The sequence below is a fragment of the Thamnophis elegans genome, chromosome 16 (genome assembly GCF_009769535.1).
Source record: "Thamnophis elegans isolate rThaEle1 chromosome 16, rThaEle1.pri, whole genome shotgun sequence".
In the NCBI taxonomy this organism is placed as follows: Eukaryota; Metazoa; Chordata; class Lepidosauria; order Squamata; family Colubridae; genus Thamnophis; species Thamnophis elegans.
Genome location: NC_045556.1, coordinates 24,104,354 through 24,124,541, shown reverse-complemented (window position 1 = coordinate 24,124,541; position 20,188 = coordinate 24,104,354). Strand labels below are relative to the sequence as shown.

Sequence of the window (20,188 nt, the reverse complement as noted above, 5' to 3'; positions counted from 1 at the left end):
CCTCGCCGGAAGCGCGCGCGCCGACTTCCGCTCATGGAGGCCTGTCTGCCGCCGGCGGCCGCCCTGCCGAGGAAGCCCCGGAGCGGCGATGCTGGCGCTGGGGCTGCTGTGGCGGGCGCTCGGTAGCGCGGGCTATGCGGACGCAGCGCCTCGGCGCGGGGGCGAGAGCGAGCGGGCGGCCGCCATGGAGCAGGAGCGGGCGCTGGAGGTCTACGGTGGGTCTCCGGGGGCGGCGGAGGGGGCGGGGTGTGGGGGGGCTCCGGGGGGGCCCGCAGGGAATTCGCTCAGCCGCCGCGCCTCTCTTTGCCCCGCGCAGACCTCATCCGCACCATCCGCGACCCCGAGAAGCCGAACACGCTGGAGGAGCTGGAAGTGGTGAGCGAGAGCTGCGTGGAGGTGGCCGAGATCGGGCCGGGCGAGAGCCTCATCACCATCCGCTTCACGCCCACCGTGCCCCACTGCTCACTGGCCACGCTCATCGGTAGGCCGCCCGTACCCCCCGCCCCTGCGCAGCATCTGCCCCGAGGGCCCCGCCAGCCGCCCGAAGCATCCCAGGCGCCTCCAGGCGGCCACAGTCACTGGTTTTAACCACCGAGGCCGCTTACGAGCCTTGCACCTCGGGGCTCTCCTTGGGTTTGCCCTGCAGCAGCCCCTCCTGCTGCGCTCAACTGCAGGGATTGTCAGGCAAGGCTTTGCTTCCCCTGAGTGCAGGTGGAAGGCCCGGCTGGGTGGAGCAGAGGCCTGGAGAGGCTCTTGCCCAAGTGACAAGCATTCCAGCGGGTTGGAAACAGCTGCTCTCCCTATGTTATTTGCAGCCGGAGGAAAAAAATGGACTTTGTACAGTTGTTTACCTTTTTTAAGCCAGGTTCTCCCAAAATGTTTGCTAAGACAGTCTGCCAAAGGTTAGAGCAGACTTTCCTCTGTGGTCAGTTGCTCTTCTGATAATAGAGAGACAGGATAAGTCTTACATTTGAAAAGCAAACTGAAGTATTTTTTATGAAAATTTAGGACTGTGTTTGAGGATCAAACTTCAGCGATGTTTACCGTTCAAGCACAAGGTATGTGATTTGTGGTTTTCTCTGCATTGAACTGGGAATGGGGTCTCCTGGAAAACCCATGTTGATGACACTACTTGAGCTATGTAAGAATTGCATGGTGGCAAGCGACACCTTGAATGTCCTCATCCACAGAGGAAGGAGGTGGTTTGCGAGAAGGGAGCAATGGAGAGGCCTGAGGTGATTCTAGGCAGCCATCACTGATATGCACACTATAGAGAAGTGATTCACAGATGGGGGCCTGGGATGGGCATGTAATCATACTCTATCTACCTACCTACCTACCTATCATTACCTGTCTGTCTATCTGTCTTATTGGCTGCCCTTCTTACCCTATGGTAACAGGCAGCCACCAGTCAAAAGTTATATATACATTAAAACATAAATTAAATGCAGGAATTAAAAATCAAGGGTACCTGGGGAGGGCAGAGGCAGAATGGGGGAGGTGGGATCTCTTGTTACTTGATCAATCATTTCCATTCTACTGTTCCCCCATTGGGCCCCAGCCAATTGGCAGAGCAGGTCTTTAGACTCTTACAAAAGGATAGGGTTGGGGCCAACCTCACTTTGGGGTGCAGGATTTGATTTGATTTTATTAAATTTATTTGACACCTATCTCACCATAGGACTACTGCAGGTGGCTTACAACAATAAAACAAATGAAAAGAAGTGTAAATGTAACAGTAGCAAAGTTACAACACAATAAACAGTGCAAAAAACAATGAGAATATAGAGATGTGAGAATGGGCGGGTGAGGAAGCAGGGAGTGAAGGGGAAGGTGTAGGACTCCCCCATTAGGTCTCCAATAGTTGGCCTCCCCAGGCCTGCCTGCTTGTGTAGAAGAGCCAGCCCCCTGCAAGAGCTTGCTGGTTGCTTTAGCCTCACCTTTGCCTGACACCACAGCCAGGGATCAGTAGCTTCCAACAGGTTTGTTGCAGTGTGCAAGGAGCAATGCACCCATCCTCACGAGTGAATGATGTGTTGTATTGTTTTGTGCTAAGCTGAACTCTGAATTCACACAACTCGAAAGGGTGCAAACTGGAACTGGCTATCAAGCAATAGAATTTCACTCATTGCATTAAAAAACCCCAAGCCCCTTAGGATTCAGATTCTTCACTAGCACATTGTCCTGTCAAGCGTAGTTCTGGCATGGAAGTAGATAAGACAATTAAAAGGGTAAATAAGTATTTAAAAGTGCATTAATTTTGAGTTGAAATTGGGTTTTAAAGGGGGCTTTCAAAAGGGAAGGAAGTACTTGCATATTTATCATACTCATTCAGATATGTAACTATTACAGTATACATGACAAATAATTCCTTGCTTTTAAAGCAGAAATGTTGGGGGTAGGTTATTTATTCAGCATAGTTGAATGCAGAGAGAGAACGAGAGAGAGCAAGTACAATGTACAGGTCAATCTTCATGGAGCTCTAGGTGTTTCTAAGCTGACATTTTTCTATCTCATCTAGCTGGAAATCTACATAGCAGAGGGGGCACATTCTATTGAGGAAGACAGTAAGTATACCTTCAGGTTGTGCTTAAGATTGAAATATTGTTAATAGGAAAAAGCAGTTTAAAACTGATTGCCTCCATTTCCCCCCACAAGACCCAGAGGTGGTTTGCACTGAGAATGTTCCATGCTTGGGGGTGGTTAAGGGTAGGGGGGTAGACCTCAGGTCTCCCTGGTCTGCTGCACCAAATATTGCCTACAGATCATTATTAGAAAAGGATGACATTGTTAGAGGTTGAACCTTTGCAGTGAACTTCCTAAAGCCACGCCCTCCCTCCAAGTTGTCCTTTAGAAGAAGGTTTCCTGGGGCAGTAGGGCAGGTAGGATTTCCACCAGGTAGGAGCTGATGCATCTAAGTGAACCCCACTGTAAGACATTTGCTTCAGCTTTCATACTGTTGCAAAACATAGATTAAAAGTTGCACATTTTTTACCTTAACTGTTGCATTATACCACTGCATGTAGTAATTATGCTTGCTACCATAATTTTTCATTTAGAGGAAGGTTGATGGTTGAGAAAAAATAAAAAGAACAGTTAAGAAAGGCATGAAGAGAAATTCATGGAGACAAATCTGTGTACTGTATGTGGGTGCTAATAGTCAATACCAGTTTGATGGCACATAATCAGTGAAAAAAAACAGCCTCCTGATCATTCCCTCTTAACCCAAAGGTGCTTTTTTAAAAAGGCAACTGGACTTTGTTTTTGCTTAAAGACATTTCGCTTCTCATCCAAGAAGCTTAGATAAGAACTGAAGCAGCTTCTTGGATGAGAAGCGAAATGTCTTTAAGCAGAAACAAAGTAAGCCCAGTTGCCTTTTGAAAAAGCACCTTTGGGAAAACCATGACTTGGATGGCTGAGAATCTCCATAAACCTTTTATCTGAACATTATGGGGCAGATTGCAGTTGCTTTGATGATAAACTTGCTTGGTTTCCAGCCAAAAGCTTCTTGAGAATTTTTCCATTGTGTTGCAGTCAACAAACAAATCAATGATAAAGAGAGAGTCGCGGCAGCAATGGAGAATCCCAGTTTGCGGGAGATTGTGGACCAGTGTGTGCTGGACCCCGACTGACTCAGAATATCTGCCTCCTTTGCATCAACTTCTTTATATAACTTTCTCTTGAATTTAATACTAAACATCATTTTGAAAGCATCTAATTAATTGCAAACGAGTGAACAGACCTGATCAACCTCAGATGAACTGTTGAATGAAAGGTTAATATTCTCTTAAAGTTGATATTTCTAAATGTGAATAATTTTTATTGCCAGCTTATGAAAAAAGATTGGACAACCAGTCTGGAATGGTATCAGGTCTCCTGCTCGAGCAGGGGGTTAGACTAGAAGACCTCCAAGGTCCCTTCCAGTCTTCCTATGTTCTATGAATGTGCGTTGTAATTTTTAAAATGTGATTTTAGTTGATTTTTCCACTTCCCTAATGGGGGTATATGTAAATAGCTACTCTGTTAAGGGTGGACAAAATACAGAATTGTTGGGAAAATGTTTTTTGATATCATTGCATTTTGCCTCTAAAGAGGAGAGGGTGTGTCAAAACAGATGAGGAATATGCCAGAATCCATACGGGCAAGGTTCACATAACCACATGGTAGCAATGCTGTTGGCACTTGGCAATGAAATAGCCGGACAGCCATAGAGCAAAAGGCCTTTTCTGGATCACAGAGAGCTTGGTGCAATCTTCTGCCAAGGCCCTGGCACTGACCTCAGCCCTGGTGCCATTCCGGCCACCCACAAAGGCTGCCTTGTGCCATTCCCCCAGGCTGGTGCCCGAGCCTCATGGCATGATGCCATTGCCCCATGGCTCCCTACACCCAGCTTCCCTTCAGGACCTGTGGCTCACCAGAGGCTGCTCTGGGTCGCATGAGGCCTTCGTTCTTGAAGCAGCTTCCGAGAAGCCTCTAAACATGTTGCGAAAGCACCCTGGCTCTTGCCTGGTTTTTGAAGTCTCTACAGGCCATGAATGAGCACCTTCCAGTCTGGTGTTGCCTCTGAAAATTGCACAAGAGCAGTTGCTGGGTATGGGTGAAGACTGGCATGTCAACACTGACGTGTGTCATAAGTTTGCCATCACCACACTAAGCCATTCCCTCCAGCCCCCCAAAATGGCCAGAGGGGGGACTCCAAGCAGACTCACTCTCCCCATTTAACAGTTGAAACTGTCAGGGATCCCCTCTCTTTTAATTTCACTCCTTGTCCTGCCCGCAATTTCTGCCCCTTCTGGGACTCCTCACCACCATAGATGGTTCTGGCAAGTGAAATAAGCTGGGCCCTCAAACTGCTCCTTGCAGAGGGCCTTTCCCTCAGATCAGGTGCTTCCTGGCCCATGGCCCTGGCGTCCCGCTGGGACTGCTGCAGCTCGGCTCTCCCTGGTCGGCTGGCATCCAGGCCTGGGCCAAGTCCTCAGCCACACTCACGGGCTGCTTGGCCCCAGGCCCAGACACAAAGCGGGTGGCCTCCTGAACACTGAAATGCTGTGTCCGCAGGACATAGGGAAGGATCCTGAAGGAGAGTGAAGCTTTCCCAAATAATAAAACTAGCCTTGGATGTAATTTTTCATAGAAGAAATGTTCTCCAATATACTCTGATTTTTGATACGGCTGATGACATTTCTGAACTCCATGGTTTAGACAAGTTAAACTAAACTAATTCTTCACAACCCTTAAACCAAAGGTTCCCAATATTTTCTAGGCTGTCTTCTTTTGGTGCAAGCTCTATGATAAATTCAGATATGGCTAATATAATCACCGTCCACTTATGTATCAAATAATTTTCTAATTCTATCACATTAAGTAGCATTTAGTGACAATTTCTGCAGTCCCTAAAATCTGCTTACTTGTTTTTTTGCTTTGAAGCAAAATGTTTTGATGACCCCTTCAAAAATTTTAATCCCTCAGCTGAAATGGGCCATTCAGGCACGAACCCCAATTAAAGAGGCCCCATAGATGGAGAAGTTAACACAAGAGTGGAAGGGGCAGAGGGAGGTATTGGGGGATGGTCTCCACTCAGGGAAGGTGTATTAGAGGCCTTTCCTATTCCACGCATCCTCTTGGCTTAAGAAGCATCAGGGCTTTTGGGGGCCTCCCAGGTTGATGCTGCTCACTGCAAGTAGGCAGGAGGGCAAACTGGACGTGGGGTGAGACTTTCCAGGGAAAGGAAGCATCTGCACCGTTAAAGTCCCATTCACCAAGATGTGGAGTGGCATCTTTGAGAAACAACAAAATTGGCCCAGGTCCTGATTGACCTTGGCTGCCGTCCAAAGCCATCTGGGAGGAGTTGAAACTTACTGAGCAAACAGAGAGCCACAATACGCTCTGATATTCTGAGTGGACTGTAGCCACGCTAAGCAAGCACATGGAGACTCAAATGAGATGGGTACAAATTTTAAAAATTTAACAGAAAAACAAAAATACAACAGGATTAGATGTAACTATGCTATTGCAGTTTAACACACTAGAGAGCTACAGCCATTAAAAATTTAGAAAGGTATTACAATATTTTTCTCGCAATCAATTTTCAGTTTTTCTCATATGTTGATTGGGAACTTTCATCTTGGGATGAGGACGACATTCGGTATTCAGAAGCCGACAAATTGCCCTTAAAACATGGCCAAGTCAGCAGAACTTCTGAGCGACAGTTTGGCCTTGTGGTTAAGGCCCTGGGGACCGTTAGCTCTAGCCCTCCAGAGGCAGCAAAGGCAGCAGGGCAACTACACGCCAGTCCCTTTCTCTTAGCCCTTGAGCCGGGGAGGGAGGGGTGTCAAAACACATCCCAGAAGAAACAAGGGCAAATTGCTTCCACAGCCTGCTACAAACACGGCAGGGCCCCCTCCATGCAGCCACCAGGAGTCCAGATGGGCCCAAAGGCAAAACAACCCTCTCCCCAAACAGACTAACAAGCGAAGCCATCCAATCCTTCCTTTAAAACAGGTTGATCTTTTATGTTATTTGTAGATTACACAAAGTTTAGATGTGTGGCCAGTGTAGACTTTTAAGGGAACTTCTGCACCATTTCTCCAATTTCAAGGTGAAAGCAAGAGAGCAAACACATAATCTTGAGTCAGGTGCATTTTTGAAAGTGGGGCTAACAATGTTAAGTTACAAATGCAGAAAAGGTAGATCCGATATCAAGCATTCTTAGTTCACGAGGGAAAGGGAATAATGCTTCGGGGAGAACTGACTTGCAACAAAAGGAGGCAGAACAGTAGCGTAGTCAGACAAGTTTCCATTTAGTCCCTCACCTGGCAATCTTGGGCAGGTTGCCCTCTGTCCTGCACCAGCATCCTTTTGGCTTGCAACTTTCAGGTGCCACCAGATGGCAGAGCAGGTTGGCACAGGACTGGCAGCCCTGCTGGAGGAGCTACTAACCTGCCCAAAGCTGGGCAGACTAGAAACACCTGACTGTCTCGAGCAGTAGCACCATTTGTGTGTGTGTGTGTGTGTGTGTGTGTGTACATGCTTGCCTACATGCATGCGCAGCCAGCACCGGGATATTTAACTTCACTGTCTGAAGCTCCTTACACCTATAGCAAGAAAAACCTTTTTACTTATAACACAACCAACTGATCAAATGACATTCTGTGGAATGCTACATGCTCATTTGCATAAAATATAAAAATAGTTGGTTTTATTCTTTTTTTTTAAAAATCACTCCTCAGGAGGTTTGTGCTGGCCTGCCAACACTGAGTGACTATGACCAACTGTAGACCGGGGAGATGTCTGAGGTGGCTTCCACAAGCTGCTTTCCTGGGGCCAGACAGCATTCGCCCCCACCAGCTCCCTCCTGCGCTGTGGGTGCAAGGCTTCTCTTCGGCTGCCTGGAGAAAAAGCTCTGCCTGGAGAAAAAGCTCAGCCACGAGACTGAGCACCACGCCAGGCAGAAAATATTGGTTGGTTTCTGACGGACGGAAGAGCTGGCTGGCTGAAGTGGGTCTCCTCCAGCGCTCGCCCACCAGAGGTTCCCGGGCACAGAGGCGTTCACTTCCGGGAGGAGCGCTCATCACCCCGATCCCGATGGAGCAGGCCATGGGGGTGGCAGGTCTGGCAGCACTGGACACGGACTGCGGGGAGATGGCATCTTCCAAGCCACAGCAGGGTCTGGCAGAAGCCAAAGGAGAGGCGGTCACCGTCACAGATGAAGCCTGGGAAAGAAGAGAAGGCAGGGTCCTCTGAAATGGAGGGCTGGTCATATTCCCCACGTGTCCAGTTCTCCACCTCAGAAGACAGGCTGAGCAGGACACAGGTGCTGTCTCAGATACGGGGGTGTGGAGTTTCCACAATCGCACTGAGTGGCAAACATTGGTTTGGCCTACTTCTCACCTAACTGGGTTTAGAGCTTCACCCAACCTATTGCCCCATCATTAAGCACGCTGTGTGAGTCCAACTGACCTCTGCATCTTTCTTCAAAATAGCAACAGTACCAAGAATGAGTGTTTTGGCCAATACTGCTAATGAGAGTTTGCCACTTAGTACAAACTCCCTTTGGATGCAGAGGATTTCCACCACCACTGGGATATCTACAACTGCATACTCTTTCCCCCAACAGTTTTAAACCATTAATTGTCCCAGGTGACTAAAGCAGTTTGTAAACCACTTGAACCACGTGGCAAGAGAAAGTAATAGCAAAGCCAAATGACCTATTCTGCAAATGCAGCAGGAATGGGTTGGAGGGGGGGGGGCGGAATCCAAGCTGTCAAATCATATGGGGGAGACTTGGATGAGCATATCAAAACTGGAATGAGTAGGAAGCATGTCATCAGAAGGTTTGCAAAGCTTAAACAAATGTGTTCTTTACTACTCCAAAAGGCGAGACAAGGACCAGAGGTTAATGAAAAGGAAGCAATTTTTGCTCAAAGATCAGATGACACGTCAGGATGGAGCCTTCTGTCAAATTGCAGGCGCCTCCCCGATGACATCCAAGGCTGTGATACCATCTCATCACACAATGCTCCCCATGAAGCCCTTTGTCAGGCTCCTTCCTCCCCACCCCCACCCCAGTCAGCTCATTGAGATGTATGTGGATTGTCTCCATTTCCTCAAGAATGAAAACAAACTCGGGGCCTTGCAAAGTGTGTGCGGGGCTTCTATGGCTGAAGAAGCATCCTTTCATCCCTCCACACCTCTTTAGAGGGTGGAAGCCGGAAAGGCTGCAATCAAGCAGGAGGCCAAGCGTCCCCTCTGAGGAGGGCCACAATCACCCCCACAAAAAGGATCTTTGCTGCAGGAAGTGAGCATTAGCCAGGGGCTAAAAGTTTATTTTTCTCATTGAAAAGAGGCACCTCAAATGCCTGTTGTTTTCTAATCCATGGAGTTTAGAAATCCACCAGAAAGCAAAGGTTAGGCCAGCTCGGTCAAAGGCTGAATGTTGCCTTGTGTTTCACAAACCCCCCCATCAGGATGTTGCCTTTTTCTATACTTTTTCTCTGCCATTCAAGTAAATGTTTGTTGTGCAAGCACTAGTGATCGGCACCAAACCAATACACAAAAGTGGCCTCTCTGTCAGCTTAAAACAGGGAAGTGGTTGTGTCCTCTATTTATTTTTTTATTTTTTTAAACAAGCCTGAATTCAGCAGAAACACATGAACTGGAAGCTGGAGACTCAGAAGAGTCCTTTGTTATCTGTTTTGGTGGAGTGTCAGTCACCTCCAATGGCTAATACAAATGAACTTTAATCCATCCATCTTTGTTTAGCCTACTCTGGTCCCTCCGATTCACAGGATTTCTGGCATAATTTCTCAAAATACCTTTTTAAAAAAGACCTGTAAGAAAATAAGCCATTATTATTGGCTGCCAGATTTGTTTCTCTAAAAGAGGAAATGCACGGGAGACCTTCTCCTAGGCCAGTGAGGTCTGAATCAGTAGGGCATAATATCATCACAACGAAGCACTAAGCAGAGTCATCCACTGTGACTCTGGCAGCAACTAGCTCAGCCTTTTTCCTTTTACATTTTTTTTCTTTTCATGATGACAGTGGTGAGGCTCTGCCTCCCCTGACTGCACGTCACTGGTACTGGAGAGAACAAATTGGCCTACAAGAAAGACCAAATGAAGAATAGAAAATAGGTATGCGAAGATAAATCATTGCATAGCCAGTACGCTAAAAAAATAGCAGGCAAAGCAGATAATAACAAGACCTGGCAATGGCTAAGAGCAGGAAAGTTGAAGAAAGAGACAGTGAGACTAATCCTGGCTGCACAAGACCAAGCCTTAGGAACGAATGCATACAAAAGCAGAACTGAGAATACAGCAACAGAAAGCAAATGCTGCCTCTGCACAGAAGCTGAAGAAATAGTAGAGCATCTACTATTAGCTTCTCAAGAAGAGCACCCAAACTGACTACAAGCAGCGGCAGGACAAAGTAGCAATAGTGGTGTGTTGGAAGATCTACAAGAAATACCATCTGTCTGCAAGCAACACCTGGTGGGACTACAAAATAGAGAAAGTCATAGAAAATGAAGAAGTTAAAGTGCTCCGGGACTTCAGAATTCAGACGAACAGGAGGCGCCTGCTGCCTAATATCCCAGTTGTCAATAAGACAGACCAAAAAGCTTGGATAGTGGGTGTGGCTGTACCTGGATAGATAACAAAATACAAAGACCTGCAAATACAATAGAAGGACTGTTGCAAAAGAAATCAAAGGTACTTACCAATAGTCATAGGCTCTTTGGGTGTAATCCCAAAACAAGTGGAGCATCCCTTGAATATTATCAGCCTTGACAAATTCACCATCAATCAATTGCAAAAGGCAGCTTTATGTGGAACATTTCACATCCTGCCATGATATCTTTTAACACCACTGAACATCAACATTCATCTGCCTGTCCCAAATCCTTGGGAAGGACTCAGTAGGGGGGAGAAAAATGCCAAATCCAGTCTGAACATCTGGTTGATTGCAACAAACCTACCGTATATTTCGTAATATGACGTACCTTTTTCCCTCAAAAGAGGCTGAAAATCTGGATGCGTCTTATGCACTGAATACAGCATTTTTGGCCTTCTGAAACCCTACCTCTTCACCAAAATGGTGATGCATAGCTTGTAGGAGGCTTTCAGAGAGCTCCTGGGAGCTGGGGAGGGCAGAAATGATCAAAAAAAGCCAATTTTTTGCTCAATTCTGCCCCTCCACAGCCCCCAGGAACACTCTGTAACAGTGTGGGTTTCAAAAATGTTTAGAACCTATTCTGTAGGTGTGGCCTGTTTTGTGGGAGCGGCTTGGTGGTCATGTGACCAGGTGGGAGTGGTTTGGTGGTCATATGACCGGGTGGGAGTAGCTTGGCAGTCATGTGACTGAGTGGGATTGGCCAAGTCAATGTCACTGAATTCTTTGCCCCAAAGAATGACCTACAAAAAGAAGATATAAAAAAAGGAAATTTATTATTTTGTGCACTTACTACTTAAATAACAAGTACACAAAACAATAAAACAGAGGAAATATGGCTGTCCTTGCCGGTCTTCAACATTACTGACCACCTTACATACACTCTTCCAGCCCCTCTGCCTCTTCCCTCTTCCTGGATTCACTCAGAGGTTTTTAAGACTCACAGCCTGTGCACAGCACATACACAGTATTGTGTGTGCACAGGCTGTGAGTTTTAAAAAGGTATTGTGTGCACAGGCTGTGAGTTTTAAAAAGGTATTGTGTGTGGAACCCACACTTCCAGTCCCTCTGCCTCTTCCCTCTTCCTGGATTCATTCAGACGTTTCTTAAAACTCACAGCCTGTGCACACCAGGGGTGGGCTTCAGGCGGTTCGCGGCGGTCCCCGCGAACCGGTTGGTCGGCGAACCCGGAAGTAAGTAACTTCCGGGAACGCCGAAGGATCCACCCACCCACCCGCGTTTCTTACCCGGTTTTGACGAGTTCTGCGCTTCCACGCATGCGCAGAACGCATACAGCGCCTGCGCGATCCTCCAGGAGCAGCTGGAGCATCGCACAGGCGCTAGTACGCATGCGTGCACTGCGCGCGTGCATGAGGACGCCGCCGGCCCCGTTCCAACCAAACCGGTTGGAACGGGGCGAGAAACCCACCCCTGGTGCACACGCATACAATCTTCTAGCAGCCCCTCTGCCTCTTCCCTCTTCCGCAACATCCTCCCCCTCCACCAGCCACTCACCAGTTCTTTCTTCTTCTGGTTTTTCTTCTGAGAACTTTTCGGCAGCATGGTGTGGATGGGTGGGGCAAGTGAAAGAGTGAACGAGGGGAGGGTATGGGGCACGCTAAATTTCACCACCCAGTATGGCCGTACCAGTCCATATCAGTTGAAACCCACCCCTACTCTATAAGCTTCCTAATGCCCCTCCCCTTTTTTAAACAAAAAACGGGTCCATTTTTGTGAAAAACGGGCAGTTTTTTGCTCATTTTTGGGGAGCCCAGGAACACTTTATAAGCCTTTTAAGGACTATTCATGCCCTCTTTTTAAAAAAAAAATTGGTCCCATTTTCACAGAAAACGGGCTGTTTTGGGGAGGTTTCCAGAGTGCAAAAACTTTTTAAAAAAAATTTGCCTCTTCAAAACCTTGGTGCGTCTTGTACTCCGAAAAATATGGTATCCTGATTTGTGTGATGGTTGCATTATTGCACTGTAATGGTGGGAGGAAAAACTAAAAGGGAACAGTTTGAGGTGGTTAGCCAAGAGAAGCGACAATCACGGGGAGGTTGGCTTCCGTCAAGCCTCCCGTCCTGGAAAAGTTGGGCAGAATGATTCAGAATGGTTCCAGCAGTCAGGACAAGTAGTGGTAGACCTGAAGCAGATGCTGGGGAAGACTGGGGGAAACCCTTCCGAATGGGAAGAGCTGCCTGACAACCAACAGACTTTCTTTCCCTGCAAGGTGTTTCACGAGTGGCTGGGCTGCTGTCTGGATGATTGCATAAGATCAAATAAAATAAAACAATTTAAAAACCAGAGAGATTCTGATCGTGCCTTGGCATCCATGCGAGGTGCGCTCATAATCTTGAAGAAAGCAAGGCCTTTCAGGAGAAACGGTGCATGAAGGAAGCCTATTCTGTCCCTCAGCGTTCCCCAGATGTAGGAACTGCAACTCCCTGAATTCCCAGGGAAGATGGCTGTGCTCCTGAAGAATCATGCAGCTACTGAGTGGAAGGGTGGACTCACACACCCAAGGCAGGAATTCAAGACAAAGCCTCCCCAGAAGAAGCCTGTCCAGCCTCCCTTTTTACACACCTGGCGAAGGGAAATCCTCCCCTCTCCACTCAGCACCCCTCCCCTCAGGGACTACAGGCCAGTTAAATCAGAAAAATGACACCGTGTTTAGGAAAGGACCCAGAGGTTGGGATCTCGCCAATCTTTTCAACCAAGGACCAGCAGAAGCAACCAGGTCCACAGCTGAATGCCCAATCTCTTCCCCTCCATCTCCCGAAGCAGAAGGTCCCCTCTCCCCTCCCCTCTGCTTGCCAAATACCCTGATGGGGCCACTGTTGACAGCATTCCTGGTGGAGATAAAACCTTGGAATGTAGCCAGAGGAAGAGGCCTCTCTCGGGTTTCCCTTCTGAACCAGCAAAGAGCCTCTGAGGCCCAGGAAGGAGAAGAGGCTGGGATACCAGAATCATCCCCTGTGAGAATAAAAAAGCCTGACGGTCAGCAGAAACGAGAATCGGGGTCAACCTGGGACATCCCACTGCTTGGACATTTGTCTCAGATCCAGGGGCTCGCAGAGGCCAGAGGTCAGAGACCAGGAGTGTCAAACTCAAGGCCCGTGGGCCAGATCTGGTCCCTGGGGTGGTTAGATCTGGCCCACGGGACCACCCTGGAAAGAGCAAAGGATCAGCCCCTGGTGCTTCTGCCACTCCTGAGCGCCATTTTCAGCTGGGATAGCCTCCTGCAACCTTCTCGCAGTGAAAACGGAGCGCTTGGGTCACCACAGGCGCACCCCCCTACACAGGAGTGATGTCAAACTGGCCACGCCCACCCCGGCCCCCTGAGGTCAAAGACAACCCTGATGCGGCCCTCAATGAAATCAAGTTTGACACCCCTGTCATAGAGGGAGTCCAGTTGTGGGTGAATGCAGACAAACCAGGTAACCAGTCCAGAGACCAGAGATAATCCTCAACTATCAAGTCATTTGCCACGTGGCTTAAAGAGGCCTTCTCTGAAAGTCTGCCCAAGCGGACACAACCATGACACAGCCAAACCTTTGCCAGCAGGTTTCACTGATGCCAACCCAAAAACTTTCCCAGATGCCATAAAAAGACCTCCCAGTCACCTCCACTTGAAACAACTACACACGCAGCCAACACTGGCACCCTCCAAAGGCACAGCCAGGAGGGGTAGAGAGGGAGGGAGAGAGGATTGGAAGGAGGGTGAGATGGAAGGGAGGGGGAGAAAGGAGTGTTAGAGGGGGAGGGGAAGTAGGAGAGGGGAACGTTGGAGGGGAGAAAGGAAAGTTGGAGGCGGGAGAAAGAAAGGGTGTATGGAGGGTTGAAGCGCTATATTGGTTTTGTATTTTGGGGAATACAAGGAGGGTTGTGTTTATTGCTCAATGTTATATGGCCCCAATCATGCACAGTATATATGTGACTGTATGAAATGAAAATGAAAATGAAATAAAATATTTGTTCCCAAAGGCACAGCCAGACCCCATTGGATAATTGTCCAAAGAGCCAAACGCCAAGCGATGCCCTAATAAGGGGCTCCAGGTCATTCAGCTATAAGAAGGTCACCCTAGGCGCCCACTTACTTTCTTCGTTGGCAGGACAGTCCTGGGAATTGCACCTCTGGGTGTTCTGCGGCCAAGGTTCGTGCTCACACAAGCTGCTGTCTTCTTCTGCCTGTCCAGTTTTGGTGTTCAGGCACTTCACCTGCCTCCTTTGGACGCCCTCGCCACATGTGGCCGTACACTGCAGGGAACAGAGCTCTCTGAGCCCCCGCTTGCCCTGCTCTGAGAGCACCGGGAGGCCGAGGGCTGCTCACCGCCAGGGGCTTACCTGCCCCCAAGATCCCACTCTCCACTTGGCGCAGGGCTGGGTGTTGCACGGCCTTGTGCTGTTCGGCTGGAGGGCTGAGTCACACCTCCCCATTCCGGGACAGGTCACCAGGCGCTCTTGCTCACCTCCTCCACACAGCTCAGAGCACTGGAAGGGCAGAAAGAGGCATCGGGGTCAGAAGCAGCCGGGATGGCCTGGCCTCCCTTCCTGCTAAGCCCTCTCTGGAGCCTTGGGCCACTCTTCAACGGTGGAGCCATCGCAGCCAGAAACCCCCCCAGGAGTAAGCAAGCGCTGGCTTCAACTTCAGTTGAAGATACTCTGGTACTGCAGGAGCTGCTTCTTCTGCAGCACCAGATCCTCCTCCTTGGATGTGCTGGGCTAAAGCGGGAGAATGCAGTGGGCTTTCCTTCAGAGGGAATCATCGCCCAGCAGGACAATAGGGAGCCAAAGGTCTGGAATGCTGAACTCACCGCCCCCCTCCCCAAAGAGCATCCCAGCCTGTCCAAGAAGCCCAGCTGGCTGCTCTGACATTGGCCGTATGTGTTGGGAGAACAGGACTAGTGAATAAGGGTTCAGGTTGCATTCAGAGTCCTCCTCCACTTCCAGTGACCTTTGGCTCACCTCTCTCCAGGTGGAGGTGTACCAGCTCAGACACGGCTTGGTGTGGCACGGCATCTGCGCTGGAGGCTTGTAGGAGGCAGTCTGGCAGTGAAAGGGTCGCAGAGATCGCTGGCCCCGGGTGTCGATGCACTGGATGCCCCGCACTTTCACACCTCCTCCACAGGTCCTGGAGCACTGGTGACAACCAGAAAGAGCAGAAAAGGAGCCACGTCTTCTGATAAGTGGCACAAAACAGAAACCCGGCTGCCAAGAACAAGGGACCATTTTGGTCTGCCGTAATGCCAGAAACCCTCTGATCCTCTGGGATACAGATAAAGGCCACCCTGGCCAAACCCTGCTCAGTGCTGGATTTACCCTCCAGGGTGGAAGGAGAGCAGCCCTGCAGATGGCTACTCAAAAGAATCCCCTCCCTCTGGAGGCCACCGGCTCCCCCACAAACTGACTTTATGGAAGTTCCCCCCAAAAGCTGGCTGGAAGCTGCTGTTTTGCCATTTCTACTTGCTGTTTTTAGGCCTGCCTTTGGAAATAACTGAAAACTCTCCATACTGGTTCCTGCTTGGGAGATCTTCCAATCCTTTAAGCCAAGTCTCCTTTCTAACATTTCAGCATCTGGTTCCCAGCCAGAATCTCCAGCTCCTGTCAAAGTCCCTCACAGACATTAACTAACTACGGTTAGTTAGATCCTCATTCTGGATATACAAACAAGGCTTCCCGTTTCCCCTCAGAATTGGAGCTAATACGTTTCTCTCCTGGAAGATGTTTTTCATTGAGTAGCGCCTTTGCCTCAGTCCATGGCAACAAAAGAAAACATCTATGGAAACATCTCCTCTGCTCCTTATGCGCACAATTGGCTGGCAATGCTCACTCCAAGGCGCCTGTGTGCTGGGGGTGGGCAGGAGCAGGAAGGGACATCAAAGGGCCACAAGGACTCCTGATTTTGAGCCGCTTCTCTTCATGAAATCTACCCCTTGTGCTTAAGACTAGAAGGGAGGCAGAGTTAAGCTAAAACCCTCGTCAACTTACAGGTTGCCTTGGCAGAGAGCCCAGGGCAAAGGGAAAAATCCACCATTCATCCAAAGTCTGTCCCCGCATCAGTCTTTGTAATTGGGATCAGGTCTGCCTACCTTACTCCATTTTCCAACGTGCCACTTGGAGCAGGGCCTCAGATAACAGCGCCGGGCAGGAGCCGGCTTGCTAGTCAAGTCACAGTCCTTCTCATTTCCGGTGCTGCAGTGTACAACTCTCCAAACAGCCCCAAGGCCACAGGTTGTAGAGCACTAGAAACAACAGGAATCCCGTCAGCCTCTTCCCTCTTCCAAAAGGAAGTCATGCTGCCTCTCCTTCAGGCCTCTCTAGAAAGCACTAACACACCAGCTGCGGCCCCTGTGGACCCCATTCCCACCTCCTTCCCCCCTGGCCTTCTACCATACACAGCTGGCCAGGAGAGAGGACACTGCTTGGACAGGTTTCAAAGCCAAGCCCCCACAGCCAAGGCAGGAAACTATATGTCTTCAGCCCAACCATTTCTATCTTCTAACTTTCTATCTTTTTTGGTCCACAAAATGACCCATATCGTAAAGAGAAGGTTGGCTGAGGCCAGAAGGGAGGATGTGGAAGGAGCAAAACGACTGGCCAGAGATCTGCCCACAGCGATAAGAACCTTGGCTTCTCTGAGAACTTACCTCACTCCAGTTTCCAGCTTCCCAGCTAGCATTGAGAGCAGCTCTTACAGCATCAGGAGGAGCAGCAGAAGATGCCATCTTCCCTTCCGGTTCCTGAAATTTGACCTCATGCCCAGCACCTCCTCTGCTACTGGCAGTTGGCACATGGGGAGGTGGCCTTTCGTTTCTGTCCCTGGAGAATTCCCGGTCCTTAGTGGAAGGTACAGATTTAGTCTCCAAATCTGTCTCAATCCTATTAGACTGCTTCTGCTTTGAAGGAAGCAACGCAGAGGGAGAAAAGTTGGGAAAAGGTGAGTTCCGATCCAAAGAGTTTGATTCGGTGGCTATCGGTGGTATCAGAGTGTCTGGGTGGTGAAGCATTTGCGTCTTTCTGCTGGGTCCAGATGACTGGTAGGCAGAAGTGGAGGGAGATGTCCCTGACGGAAGCTCAGTGATGAGCAAAGGGGTATTCTTGAGACGGTCACGTCCTGAGATGCTGCTTATCTCTGCATCCGGAACAGTAAAAGCCCAGGAGGCTCCAGCAGAAGCAGAGAGGTGATGGGCAAGGGGGTAGGATGCCCCAGTTGTTGTGGCAAATGTATTTGCCAGATTTTCTTTCACTGTATAAGCCATATCCATATTACCTTCACCACTGACAATGACTCTGTCTCTATTGCTCTGCTTCCTGCTGGTTTCTTCCACCATTTCCCATAAACCATGATCGCTGCTATTGCCAAGTTCAGGAATCTTGGGGCCCTGCATCCTTCCACCAGGATCTTCTGTGCTTCTAAGAGTACCAAATGCATTTCTGCCATAACTGTCCTCGACAGAAGACATTGTCGGAGTGAGTACATCCAAGGAAGGAGAGCTGATGGAGGAATCAGGCCTTGCGGTGTTGTCTTTCAAAAAGGTATTAATAAAAGGAGGTTCTTGAATAGCACCCCCAAATACATGGTTGTTGCTCCCCAAAGGAGGAGACTTCACTGTTGAAGTGGAAGGATGGACTTCTGGAAGTGATGGCTGGAAGCTTTCCCGATGAACCAAAGCAGAAGAGCTGGTGACTACTGGGGTAATGAAGGGATCCTGCAAAGTGTCAGTTGCGCTACTGTCCTGAACATTAGCATGCTCCTTCTCATTTTCCTGCCCAACAGTCGGAGATGTGGAGCCTCGATTAGCCAACTTGACTTCCAGGTCTGTGGTGGGAGGAAGATCCGGAAGCACTTCTTGGGGATCCGCCTCCATCGTGTGAAAAATCTTGACCCCAAAGTTGGGCTTCAAGTCTTCCCTTTTACTGTTCTTTTCCTCAACCAACTCATAAGCCAAATCCTCATGAAAATTGATAAAATTATAATCATAATAAAAGTCATCCACAAACACATTTCCCTTCTTATGGTTGTTGGGGAGGAGAATTTCCTCTGTAATAACATTTTGAGATTTGGGAGCCGAAGGACTAAATTTGGGGGCCTGATAATTGGGAATGAAATCAATTTCATTGAAGAGTTCCTGGCTTGAAGAGCCACTCCCGGACCAGTCGGGGACACTGTTCTCCATCCTATTCCAACAGGCTGAGGCCCAGCAGTCGCGCTCGGAAGCTGGTCTTTCGGCTGGATCACACTTGGCTCTGGTGTCAGTGGGGCAGAAAACGGGGCGCCTCTGAGTTCCTTTCCCACAGGTCACTGAGCACTAGAAAGGCAAAGCAGAGGAGTTCCAAAAGTGGGTGGCTACCCGGCGAAGGCCCTTTTGCCACAGGCAGGAAGGGCTAGAAAAAAAACAAGCTAGGCTCAATCCTCCACTTTCAGCTTTGGGGTTCAGAATTAACTTTGGTCTACAGAAGATCGAATCTGATTGTGGGTCAAGGGACAACTTAAAGAAATGTCTAGCTAAAGATAGAGAATGAAGAACAGATTTGCTCTCTAGAAGAAAGCAAGCTGCTTTGCTGAAGGAAAACAGGGAAATTTGCAGAACTGTGGCTGGTCCCACAGTTCAAACCCAGAGATGATCAACATTTTGCCCAAGCACAGATGGCATGAAGGACAAAAAAAACCACAGAAAAGAATGAAGGATTCTGTAAACTAGACCCAAAGAGCTATGAGAAAACCCACAGTTCCCGCCATGCCTCTGTCCTCCTTCCTGACATCTCAAGGTTCCTATAATTTTGCAATGTGACTCTCACCTTGGACCAGTTGCCTGTGACCCACAGTGCCAAGCAGAGGACTTCACGGTTGCAAGCGGCTGTGGTTTCTGGCTTGGTGAGATGCTGGCACTTGTTGGGTGGTAGTGCCTGCTGCTCATCCAGGGCCACACTTTGAATGCAGAGGACAGTCCTCTTCATCAGTCCAGAGTCACCACAAGTGGCCGAACAAGCCTGCCACTCACCAGCCCACCACCTGTGGAAATACACAGAATGGAAGGTTAGGTCATCACAACGTCCACTCTGGACCCATACAGGACCTCTTGCCACGTCCTGGACTGTTCCACTTTAGACTGAACTTGGTCATCAGAAGTCCAGAGGGTGGCATGGTCTTTGGTTGTCTGGGAGATCACGGCTGGCTGTGATGGCCTCTGGAGCCACAGGGAAGTGCTGCCGGAGAGGCCCAGGCTCAGGGTTTGTCTGAGCCCCGCGTTCTGCAGAATTGGCAGAGCAGCATTCTTCTCCCAGGCCTTTATTTTCAGTGGTGGAGCATCCTACCGTCTGAATAGCTTTGGATGAGCCCAAGAGCTGACCTGGCTGGACATGGTTCCTGGTTGCAATTCCTCTGCTCGTCATCAGGCCGGCTAAGAGCATCGCAGTACTGCTCCTCCACAAACCCAGCGGCTTTCTCAAGGCAACGCACCATCTGTCTCTGGACCCCTGAGGGTGGGAGAAGGTGCTTAGATGGAGGGAGGGAGAGAGGGGCTTCACCTGGGCACATGCCAAGGGGCAAGGATACATGTTGGGCATGGCTTGTCTGGGGAGAGGAACAAAATCCTTGTGTGTTGTGCTGTGGATCTCACCTGTGAGCATAAATCACGGAGAGACATTTGAGATCCCACGTGATTTATAAACTTGCAACTTAATTTTCATTTCAAGTTGAACCTGAACCGTCTGTTCAGTCACAACTTGGGATCCCCCCACAAGGGTCCAGACCGAAGGGCTTTGTTACAGGCCATTCCCTTGTGGGCCTTAAATTCTATCTCACCCTTCCCTGCACTTTTTTGCCATTTGTTACTTCAGCTGCTCCCTAAGCAGAAGGCAGGGATGAATGTCTACTAAAGAGTTTGCTTCCCACCCAGCCTGCAAATAGCCAAGAGCCTCGAAGCCAGGAGGGAATGGCCCTAGAAGGCTACAGTCAAGAGACCACTCAGACAGGCATGAGGGCGGACTGGAGTCATCACAATCAGGTTAAAATTACAAC

The 20,188-nt window shown here is 49.1% G+C and overlaps 2 protein-coding genes across 3 annotated transcripts in view; one reads left to right on the top strand and one right to left on the bottom strand.

Moving 5' to 3' along the window:
• Positions 1-3: 3 nt before the first annotated feature.
• On the top strand, positions 4-4,058 carry CIAO2A (cytosolic iron-sulfur assembly component 2A). The gene is made up of 5 exons (XM_032233432.1): positions 4-215; positions 317-481; positions 1,009-1,058; positions 2,522-2,567; positions 3,535-4,058. The coding sequence occupies exons 1-5, from the start codon at positions 89-91 to the stop codon at positions 3,630-3,632; spliced, it is 486 nt and encodes a 161-aa protein (XP_032089323.1). The 5' UTR covers positions 4-88; the 3' UTR covers positions 3,633-4,058.
• ADAMTS7 (ADAM metallopeptidase with thrombospondin type 1 motif 7) overlaps positions 3,963-20,188 on the bottom strand; it is a 42,149-nt gene continuing 25,923 nt past the window's right edge. For both annotated transcript variants that reach the window (XM_032233428.1, XM_032233430.1), the window contains 8 exons: positions 19,518-19,644; positions 18,967-19,180; positions 16,815-18,476; positions 16,257-16,409; positions 15,133-15,306; positions 14,512-14,658; positions 14,265-14,424; positions 3,963-7,712 (listed from right to left, as the gene is read on the bottom strand). In XM_032233428.1, the coding sequence (XP_032089319.1) occupies positions 7,549-7,712; positions 14,265-14,424; positions 14,512-14,658; positions 15,133-15,306; positions 16,257-16,409; positions 16,815-18,476; positions 18,967-19,180; positions 19,518-19,644 (2,801 nt within the window). In that variant the 3' untranslated portion in view covers positions 3,963-7,548. The remainder of the gene's footprint in view (positions 7,713-14,264; positions 14,425-14,511; positions 14,659-15,132; positions 15,307-16,256; positions 16,410-16,814; positions 18,477-18,966; positions 19,181-19,517; positions 19,645-20,188) is intronic.

What these genes read in the sequence shown, in the direction of transcription:
- CIAO2A (XM_032233432.1), top strand. Translation starts at nt 89, where the DNA reads ATGCTGGCGCTGGGGCTGCTGTGGCGGGCGCTCGGTAGCGCGGGCTAT. An exon ending in GCGGGCGCTGGAGGTCTACG is followed by an intron (nt 216 to 316) that starts GTGGGTCTCCGG and finishes TGCCCCGCGCAG; the next exon opens with ACCTCATCCGCACCATCCGC. An exon ending in GTTTACCGTTCAAGCACAAG is followed by an intron (nt 1,059 to 2,521) that starts GTATGTGATTTG and finishes TATCTCATCTAG; the next exon opens with CTGGAAATCTACATAGCAGA.